Source organism: Dermacentor albipictus, chromosome 4 (assembly GCF_038994185.2).
Source record: "Dermacentor albipictus isolate Rhodes 1998 colony chromosome 4, USDA_Dalb.pri_finalv2, whole genome shotgun sequence".
Classification (NCBI taxonomy): Eukaryota; Metazoa; Arthropoda; class Arachnida; order Ixodida; family Ixodidae; genus Dermacentor; species Dermacentor albipictus.
In genome coordinates this window covers 169,143,625-169,154,806 of record NC_091824.1, presented here as the reverse complement: position 1 = coordinate 169,154,806, position 11,182 = coordinate 169,143,625, and the positions used below count along the sequence as shown (strand labels likewise).

At 44.0% G+C, this 11,182-nt stretch overlaps 1 protein-coding gene across 7 annotated transcripts in view; it reads right to left on the bottom strand.

The window, feature by feature from the left end:
* Window positions 1-344: 344 nt before the first annotated feature.
* The window catches only part of Dgk (diacyl glycerol kinase 1), a 555,078-nt gene continuing 544,240 nt past the window's right edge, over window positions 345-11,182 (bottom strand). For all 7 annotated transcript variants that reach the window (XM_065442108.2, XM_065442112.2, XM_065442113.2 and 4 more), the window contains 3 exons: window positions 10,108-10,228; window positions 8,483-8,543; window positions 345-7,412 (listed from right to left, as the gene is read on the bottom strand). In XM_065442108.2, the coding sequence (XP_065298180.1) occupies window positions 7,317-7,412; window positions 8,483-8,543; window positions 10,108-10,228 (278 nt within the window). In that variant the 3' untranslated portion in view covers window positions 345-7,316. The remainder of the gene's footprint in view (window positions 7,413-8,482; window positions 8,544-10,107; window positions 10,229-11,182) is intronic.

Sequence of the window (11,182 nt, the reverse complement as noted above, 5' to 3'; positions counted from 1 at the left end):
AGGCATTCTGCAATGATGACCCCTCTCCAAATCTTCATTTATGTAATAAACGTGTTTATTCTCTCTCTCCAGATGCAAGTGCAGAATACACGTTGGTGGGTTAGGCGACCAATTATTTGATAATTATTGATGTTTACGCATTTCTATAGTTGCTGCTTGTGGACAAGCGTGCGTTGATGTTAGGTTACTGGGAAATCTCACCGCTTTCACACCCGAAATCTCACCGAAATTTCGCAACAGGATAGATGGAAGCCTGAAGCCCATTCTTGCCTTGCTACACCGTTACACCGCTACACCGCGTTTGAGTGGTGTACGCAACGAGTCACTATAGTAACAGACGACACTTTCCTGGTAACATGTACTTTTATTCAGATCAGCAATAAATAAATAGGTGAAGTGTAGAACATCTCTTATATTATTTGTTATGTACAGATATCTCACATGGAGAGACACATTTAATTAGCGCGAGAAGATACAACAGGGTTCCATTAAATAATGAACAAATAAGAAATAATAATAATAATAATGTGTCCTTAAACAATGCTCTAGGTAGGGAACAATGGGAGATAACAGTTAGACGTAAAATTCCGCTGTGGCTTGTAGCGCTGCGAAGTGTTACAGGAAAAAGAAGCAGTATGCGGAGAAGAGATACAAATGCTGCTGACTACCACAGGTCCGCTTTGCAGAGTCGCCTGAACGGCGGTTCTTTCTTTCTACAAGAACAGCCTCGCTCGCCCCTACGACAGCGAGCGTGCACAGGACCAAGGAGATACGTTGCGCTGGCGCAAACTTTGGTCCAAATACACTTGTCGGAGTTTAAGTACACATACTACAGGCTTAATACAGAGTCTAGTAACTATTATGGAAGGAGAGGGGAGACGAATCTAGAGGTTTGGCGCGACGCGGAAATCTGCTGTAAATTCCACAAGCTTGACAATGCGACATGTATCGGAACAATAAGTCTCCCACGTATAGGAAGAAAGGCAGAATGACTTGTGAAAAAGCGTGCCGGAATAGATTATAGCTCAAAGAGGCCCTGACGAATCATTTTTCTTCTTACTTGGGCTAGGAAAATGAAGAAGTACGCCACCGGAAATGGTACATGCTTGCCTCTCTTCTTTATTATAGGTGGGTAAAGCGGATCTTCGTCTCCTTAGACAACGCCGGCTACTCTTCCTTTCTGATCGGTTACAATATGAACAGAGTTGCAAAAAAAGGTTGTCATGAAGAAGAGGAGAAAATTCCCCAATGCAAACGATTCCGGGGCCGGTGCATCCTCTCAGTGTTGCGCAGTCGCTACATTCCATAAAAAAGAAAGGAGAGCACAGTCCTTGTAGCGCCACTGAGGCATTAACCCAAGAATGAAAATAAGTTGAAATGCAGTTTTGGGATGTGTTTCAGAATTCCCTGAAAGTAGTGATAATGAAAGCCCCAGCAGAAGCACAAAACGCGGCCGCCTGGCCCAGATAACGTGTTCCCAAGGTGGACATCCTCTTTCCGCTTGCTGGTACATAGAGACAACAGTAGTGGTGACATGGTGGTTCTCCTACAGGCGAATACGGAAAAAGACGTCACAGAAAGCCGTTTGCCAGGAAGACGGCGTTTCGAAATACATTGAAGGCCAACGGTTAACTACAGGGTCTCATGCGTGCTGTACGAATGCAGACGAACGACAAACTTTTGCAGGTGACAGGAAAGTCATACACAGTACTGTGTACAGAATACCACTACGGCAGGTATGATCAAAGTAGCGCAACTTGTTTTCTGTCATCTTCGATATACATTGTATATATATATACATATATGTGTGTACCACTGGAACTTTCGGAACGACATAAATCGATATTGTATTTGTATGTATGAAGTCGTGGGAGCGTACACATCCAAGCACGCAATGTTGAAGTGCATTGCTTGCCTATGTATACGTATGTACATAACATTACATACGTACACAGAGCTATATAAAAAGTAAAACTGTTGAGATAGCTGCGACTGTTTAGAAACTCTACCACTACAGCGATAACTGGTCATTCGCACACCTGTCCAGGGACCACCTGTGCCGTTTCTCACGATATCGTCCCGCCAACGAGATTTCATTAACTGCGCATTATACGGAAAGCATCTGCGAAGCCTAGCATTGCTTTGCCAGTTCTCAGCTCCTTCGTATCTGACTAAATAAATTGTTACTGCTTTTTTCGCGCTGTCGCAGTGGTTAAAGTTGTCCTAGACATGCAAAAACATAATGGCTTTGCATGCTTGCAGAGTTAGACGTAATGTTATAAATTTCACAAGAAATTCTACGCATCCGCGAACATGTATGCTATTCGCACAAGCGCTGATTTCTTCAGAAGGCTATAAATGAGAAATAAAAACCTAAACCTGTTAGATTTTCGTCAGGATACGCGAAGCAGAAAAGAGAGATTCACATGCACTGCAAAAGCGTTCTCGACTGCGTACAATGTGCCCTATAGCTACGTAGAAATGGTCTCTCTACAACAAAGAACCGTTCCGCGTCATAGCCTATGCTTTGCGATGTGGAATCCTGTGCTTCACCGACGGCCTATGACTTCATAACCAGGGCTTGTTAAGTTGTTCGAAAATTGGTGCTGAGAAAAGGGGGAACGACGTGAACAGAAGGCTTTTGTACCAATTAATGTGGATGTCACACGCGAATGAGATACACGGCGAATGAGATACAGGGCGATTGAAACACAAGTGTGCATGAATTAGATTGCATTTTCTTTCTGATGGCTATTCCATAATACACATGGTAAATGACTTTCTGTACTTCATACATTTACAACAAACGTTACAGGGTACCTCTGAACTAGAGGTACGGGCTTTTTACGATTGCCGTTTGAAAGAGATCCCAGGGAACCCATGTGTTGAGACCTAGCCTGGCCCTCTATCAACAATGGGATCATACATTCACAGGGTTTCCAGTGTGACTACATAACGACATTTAATTTAGCAGTTGACCGTATTTACCTTGCTGCAGATAGTAGTGGAGCACGGGGTTCATTGCATTAACATAAAAGTAAAAATTGAAATAAGAAGAAAAGATAGAAAAATGTTGCGCGTTGTTGCAGCTCGAAGACATATATACCACACTCCTTGACACAACGTGAAAATGACGGACTTATGCAAAACTATATCTATCTATCTATATTTTTTCTACATACATGATATGATTAGTTATTTATCATCGCTGTTTAAGCTTTCATCGTGCGGTCGGTTCTCACTAGCGCTTGAATCAAGATAAATATATTTTACACGATAGAAATGCTATGTATATATGTAAACTTATTTTTTTCTCTCCGCAAACATGCACATGAACAGCACTTCGTATGTAAATAAGTTAGCAACGCAGTCATTAAAAACACGCCACGCCTTCTCTCACTAGCAAGTGCGCACCTCAGCTGGCTCCCTTGTGGAGCTATGGCTACACGAGACAGCAAGTACTAAGAGTGCGGTGCCTTCGTACATCAGCAGAGACCTCACTTGCCGCCACAGGTCGTGGGACATCGCATAGCCGGTGTTGTGGCCACGCCTCTTTGTGGGTACCTTTCTAAACCTGTGTTCGTACTAAACTACTTGCAGTTGACAGTATAACTAGAACCAACGCATGCATTAGGATTTCAGTTTTCATGCGTTCTTTTTCTTATTCGCAGCCCCACAACTTGTGCCCCCTGGCAAGGAAATAATCACTGTGCCATTCATGTCGAAACTAGGGAAAACCGGCCGTAGTAGCCCGGTGGCTACCGCATTGCGCTGGTGAACTCGAGGTCACGGGTTCAATCTCGGTAACAGCGGCTGCATTTCGATAGAAGCAAAATGCTAAAGTGCTCGTTTACTTAAATTTACGTACAGACTAAAGAGCAACAGCTGCTCAAAATTAAAGCGGAATCTTCCACTACGGCTTGCCTCATATCGCGGTTTTGGTACGTAAGACCCCAGAACTGAATCTCATGTAAATAAATAACTAGAGTGGGACAAAAAACCTCAACTGTTCGCGGAATTCCTTTCACCATCTCGTGGACTCAGGTATGCCACAAGCAAGCAAATTTTCGCCATTTAATATGGACCACTTTGGGGTATTAGAAATACCACAAGAACCTCTCTCCCCGACCCCGATGCCGCAAAACATGTGCTATGACCAGCCTGTGGCTGCGGTTAAATGCTATGCAGGTGGTACCACCCCTATTGCAATACAAACAGCGAAGCTGACAGAAACCAAAGTGAAGCAGGTGATGCGAAAGCCTGTGCGAGATAAACTTTGCCGTTGGTGCACATAATTATGGTGCCAGTGTTTTACCTGCATCAGGCAGTACTTTGCCTTTTCCGAGTTTGCACTATCGCTTCCCTGCTCTGCTTTCATTCGACCATTACGCTTCATTCAAATGTGAAAGCGCGCTGAAGTATAGGTAAGCGATCATGTACTGCGATGTCCCGCGTTCCTGGGTCTTACTTAAACATGTGGATTTTCAACAGTAGTGCAAAGCAGGCGAAAAAAAAAAACGCACGCACACACAGCAAAACGCTGCGCAGCAAGTAAGAAACGTATCAGGCTGGTCGTTGGAGACCACGGTGGAGCTTTCGAGGCTATTTAGCCTTCGCTACCGAGCAAAATGTGGTCATTACATTATGCACTTAGTGTGGCTAGAAGGGCCTATAGAATATACACGTGTCTCTCACGTGAGAAATGTTCTTTGGTGTATGTACAGTAACGGGTGCAAACCATGTGGACGTGCAAAGCTGCAGCTAAAGAGACGTCACGCAAAATCACCGTTCATATATTGCGGACTTCACTCGCATCTACCACGCCACCCCGCAGAGCAGTACTTTGTGAATGTCAGCTTTCTATTCCGTCTCCCTATTTTTGACGAGTGAAAGCAATCGTCTGCAAGATGAGACGCTGCTTTTATCCGAGATTAGGTCTACCAATAGCATGCTACTCCCGTGCAAGGCAAAATAAAGGCCATTTAGAAGAGATGAGTATCTCGTGAATGTCAACAGACTGCTTTCCGCAATCTGTATCTCAATCCTTAGATACCTAGGACGGCTTCTAGTGTCAGCAACAGGCTAGAACTCAGCACCAACAATATTGTACTTGCCCCCTAAGTTAAGACCACGGAGAACGTTTACAGAAGGAATAAAAATTATTCTGAGATATGAACGTTCACATGAGAACGTAGGGCTTAGCAACAGAAAGAAAGAGACGTTTAAAAAGTTTTGTACACGCTTTCACTAAGGCACGATATATAAAGAAGCCAGCTTTAGAAAGCCTTGCATTTCAAACATCCAAGGTAGTGTGTACATCAAGGTGGACATACTATGCATAATGAAGCTTTACCAGGGGACCGAATCACACGAATGAAAAAGAAAAAAACATTTGTTTTTTCCTGCTGAGGGGCTCATGAGAGCGGCTCTACGTTAATTTCACCACACTAATTTTCTTAGAGATGCGTGGAGTCACCATTTTCAGAGCTATCGAAAGTACCGAGATTCTTAGTCTTCTCCCATTTTTTTCCTTTAGATGCGATGGAAAATTTTTAAGAATGATAAAGTGGGTAGGGTCATAGATGTTGGTCGGTGGCGTCAAGAAGGTGACCATACAAAATGGTGGAGGATGCAAAAGCTGAGATTCACAAGCTGGTCCGCTAAGGACACGATCGTAGAACACTGAAGAAAGCACAATCATTCGCGATGAAAATCGGATATGCTACAACAGACAGAAACATTCTTTCAGTTGGTGGTGCCCAAAATGAACCGAAGATAACCGAAGATGGCGCCACAGCCGGTTCATGGAAACCCTCTGGCGCGTGTACAGTTTTCTCTGTGGGCCATGACCAAGGGCAAGGGGCGTTTCGGAGTACGCTTTCGACTACTCGCGCATTAGACAACAAAAAAGCTTGCCCACAGCAAAGAACTGGGCTTCGGGATGCGCTTCAGCTAACGGCTCGAGGAAAGAGATATTAGACTCGTCTGCCCAGAAGCCGTGGCTACCACTGTATATGCCGAGATGACTGGGCGATGCACACCGCGTCGTAATGATAACGACATAAGGCGCGATTTCGGATGTCACATAGCTCAAACTGTTGCACCTGCACAGTCACCGCACTGTTATGAAGTTGCAGAGCGCTTAAAAGGCGAATCTATGCACGACACGTCCTGGTTTGTTTTAATACTAAAGCCAATCCAAATCATAACGTATATACTTATCGACAATTATTTTTCCACCTTTAGCTTCTCAGTGCAGTTTGGGCGCCACTTACATCACGCATAAAATTGCAACGAGAAAAAATATTCCGCTGGTTTGCTTACGTTAAAGAAAGCATATATTGTATATATGCAGTTTACAGAGCAATCGTACGGGAACATCTTTGTGCATACTAAAGAGAATATAAGCGGTAACGTTAAACTGTGTAAGGGTTCATTATGCAAAAAAGTGAGGCGTGCAGACAGGACACAAGAGAAGAGAAGTGGACACAACATGTTGTCAACTTCTCTTGTCTCTTGTTTGCACGCTTAACCTTTTTGCACAATGAATCCTTACCAACTAGCTTAGCTTTCTGTAGTTCTAAGGTGTAAGGGTTAATAATAAGTCATATACATGTGTAGAATACAAAATAAATATCACCGAACGCGCGCGAAGCAACTCGAATGTTTTATATTCACATTTCTGACACTTCAATGGATTAAATAATGAACAGGCGTTCCTATCGAGTGGCTCACGGTGCAGTAAAAAGAAACGAAGCGTGGCGCTTTAATCCATGAAAAGTAAGCTTTAGAGATTTGCTCTGTAACGTTTAGCAGTCTGTACACATCTGGTCTTCCGTTCAGGCGCAGTCATAACAAAACTCAACAAACGTTTTGTCACTCAAATAGCGCAGCGAAACTCGACAAACGCGTGCACAGTTCCACATCGCTCTTGAGAGCAAATCGTTTTAACACGCATAAAAGCACGTGCCCGCACGTTCACAGGCAAACATGCATCAAGCAGCAGCCAGCGAGTGCACATGGAACGCCGCTAGGACCCTGGTCAAGAAGGTAAAGCGCCGACGAGTGGGCAATGTCTATACAGATGTATGTACACGGTATAAATAAGTTAACAAGATAACGCGTCAACTAAATGCAGTCTCTGTAACCGACAACGGCTCGGGAGCCGATGTAGGTGCACAAGAGTGGCACGACACGTAACGCGCGAACTTCTGCTCCAGTCACGAGCAGCAACAACGACGCCAATGAGCAGCTGCCGAGAGCGAAAGCATTGGAGGAAAGCGGCGGAAGATGGCGCCCCCTTCTCCGGGTGAGAATCACGACTTCCTGAAGGAGAAGAAGGGGAACCTGGATTTGCTTGTCGGGGCTGGCGCCATGAGCATGGGCATCTGGTTCTTGTGGGTTATCTGTATCTGCGAAAAGCAAACACACAAGAGTGCGGAGCACTCTGAAGGAATATTGTCGCATATATTTTATAAGTTTCAGAAACTCTACCACACAATTTTTAGCACTTAGAAAAGAAGATACTTATATATGAAGGTATTGGAATATAAATACTTATATAAAGTATAAATATATACATTCTTGCACTTCGTGCACAACAACATGTGGCCCGGGCGGCCGGTATCGATGCCGCGACCTCAGCAGCGCAGCGCCATAGCCGCTGGGCAACCGCTCCGTGTGTATCGTAATGTCATAACGCGTCCATCCACTGTGTACCGAATTCAAAACTGGTCCGTAGATACGAGTGTCAAAGTAAATTATTTTGGGCGGTCTGACGCCTGCCAGCACACCTCCCTTAAAGGCGTAGGACCTCCTTTCGAAACCAAGAATAGGACGTCAAAAAAGTAATACAAGTACCTCTTTAAGGTTATCTAGCGGTAATCCACAACCTCAGTTAAATTAAGATGATTAAACGCAATTTAAGCAGTGAACGCACGCACTCCGCTTGTGACACACGCACAGAGACACACGCAAACACACGCATGCATGCGGCGCACACATTCCTGATATTCCCCAGGGTATATCGTCTAGTTGTCTCAAAGTGGTGAAAAATGCAAGCCTTTAAACGTTGAAGGATAGGCAGTTTCACAACACTGTTCTAAAGGTCAGGTACTTACAGTTCCTAAAAAGGTATTCGAAGAATAATTTATACATGCTAATACTTTCATTAAGCAGAGCACAAATACGTTCGGAATGTTGTTATAGTGTAATAGCACCTTTAGCTCCATCCGCATAGGAGGATTTGATTTTTTCTTAGTTTTCTACAAGCTAGCTGTGTCACCTTGTATAGTAGCTCCCCCCCCCCACCCTCCCGTGCAGTGTAGTAAACCAGACTTATTCCTTGTTAACCACCCTGCCTTTTATTTACGCTTTCTTCTTCCTTTTTCACTCAAGATATCGGAAAACGAAAGAATTAAGTCATGCCAGGTAATCTCGACTTGTCCATTTGTTTTCGTGATCTCGTTTTGTCTATTCTTACCGTGCAAGGTGGCTGTACCCAAGGCTCACCGTCAATTTGCATCGGAAACCTTTTCCTTGTCCTGCAAGTTTAAAATGAAAGTCATGTGTCACAGTGACCGCTGAAGAGTCAATAAAAGCAACACATTCATGAACAAAAATAACCGAAAATAAAGAAAAGAGCATGAAAACCTAAACTTCATATTCCGTGCGTTAGATAAGATGCTTAAGAACAAACTATTCCATTTTTAAGTACAGCATGACAATCATGCTTTGCTGCTGCCGGTTGATGATTAGCGAGCCAAACAATGGGCTGGCGCTACAAAGAATAAACAAACGAAGTCATCGAGATTGGGAACTGAGTTCTGAGCAAATCCTCCATGCATACTAGGAAGCTTTAGCAAAACTATAAGTTGGAATCCACCTGACAGCATGTCGAAATTACTAAAAGAAGTGTATTATATGATTAGATGAGAAAAACAAGAGCCCAAGGGGTGAATACACATGTCATGGTTTGTTTCACAAGTTTGCACACAAGAGGTGGGACAGTTCTATACCAACACACATACAGGGTGCTTCAACGAACACTTTCGAAATTCTTAAAGGTTGCCTGTGGCAGATAGCACAATTCTAGTTCATGACCTGGTCTACTGGAAGAGGCGGACATTACTTGCACAAAAAATTGAAATGCATATTCGACGAATTAAAAAATTAACAAATTACCTTCCCAACGAATTACCTTATGGCCCATATTGCAATTTACGAATTCTAGCCGTGTAGTGCAGCAAGGCCGATCCACTTGGAACGAATTCTCAGGATGACACCAGTTTCGAGATATGAATTCCCGAACTTTAGGGATAAATGCATTGGTGTTGTCGTTACTCTTGTGCTTGAATGCATAACATGACGTTTTGTTCAGAAAGTAACTGGAACGCCAATGCATTTCTCTACAAAGTACGGGAATTAATATCTCGACGCTGGTGTCATCCTGAGAATACATTCCCAGTGCATGCGCCTTGCGAACTCTACAATTATAAATTGTAATATGGGCCGTATGGTAATTAGTGAGAAAGTTAATTAGGGAAGTTTTGTTAATTAGTCCAATATGCATCTCAATTGTTTGTGCAAGTAACGTCCGCCTCTTCGAGTAGACCAGCTCAAGAACTAGAATTGTACTATCTGAGACAGGGAACCTTTAAAATATTTTGAGAGTGTTCACTCAAACAGCCGGTATACCAATATAATAAACAGGTCCGCTTAGCCCCGTAAACGGAAGAAATCAACTTTTGATGTAGCGTTACCTGCCCCACTACTACCTGAAGTTCCCACAGAATATTGTTTTATAGATGCCAAGAACAATAGCACTACCTGATTAAGGTGAAACGCTGGCAATGAGGTAATTTTTACCTTTTTTGTGCCTGCAACGTATAATTGACAACGGCATGAAGGGAAAGGGTTTTGAGCTGGGCTAATCAGTTCACTTTCAACATGGAGAATAGGGCAGATGTTAGGACACGTGAATCTTGTCGACGGGAATCGACGGAGCAGCGCCTCTGTCGCTCACTTGCTCCGTGGTCTGCGCTGCTAGGCACGCTGAGCGTAAACAAACTGCGGCGGAGTTCTCGAAGGCCAGAGGAAGCAGCTCACCGTATGACCACCGAGGAGCACTGCGCCAGTCTGCGACCCGAAGCTCGGAGACCAGCCTTGACTTGACCCATGTGCATGCTGCTCTCCAGGCCGATAACTTCAATCAGCCGGTCGCCGATGTCTGCGCAGGAAAACACCATCAGTCGCAAAAAGGGAAAGCACACAGAATCACAGCACATGGCATCGGTGATGCGATCGACAGTGCGCACTAGTTATCTAGGCTGCTTTCAAAATTTAGGTAACAAAACAGCGAGAGAGAGAGAGAGAGAGGCTGTGACAGTTTGTCGCTATTTAAAAGCCAAGCGACAGCTCTAGATCGACTGTTAAGCTGAAGCATGCAAAATAGGCTGTCGGAAAGAGCAGACTCCAGCGCGCCCAAATAGGTGAGTACATTAGCGACCCGATAACGCCACACTGCTGGTAAACCTTAGATGATGAAAGCATGGGAATTCTCAGACACAGTTTTCCGCCGCTCGCTGATGAAACGGAGTAACGCGGCGGATAAAAAAGAGAGGACAGGGAGCAAAGCATGGATACACAAAAATGAGTCGCATTCTCGGTCGCTCACTCTGGTGAACACTTTTGCTTATGCGTGACGTGGAAACTGACCCAATGGAAACTGACCCTTGCTACGTTTAACGCCCGAACCCTCTCGATTGAGGCTAGCTTAGCAAGACTCTTAGAAGAACTATCAGACATTTTTTGAGATATTATCGGCCTTAGTGAGATTAGACGAACTGGTGAGGCTTACACATTGCTGAATAACGGCCATGCATCCTCTGCTATAGAGTTCTCCTGGATCAAAAGCAATACGGGGTAGGATTCCTAATCCGTAAGGACATATCGGGAAACATTCACAAATTCTACAGCATCAACGAGAGACTAGCAGTAGTCGTAATCAAACTGAATAAGGGGTATAGATTAAAGGTAGTAAACCTACGTTCCAACGTCCAGTCTCGACGATGAGGAAGTAGATCAGTTTTATGAAGATGTTGAATTAGCGGTGAGAAAAGTGCAAACACGGTATACAGTATATAGTAATGGGTGACTTCAATGAAAAAGTGCGGAAAAAGCA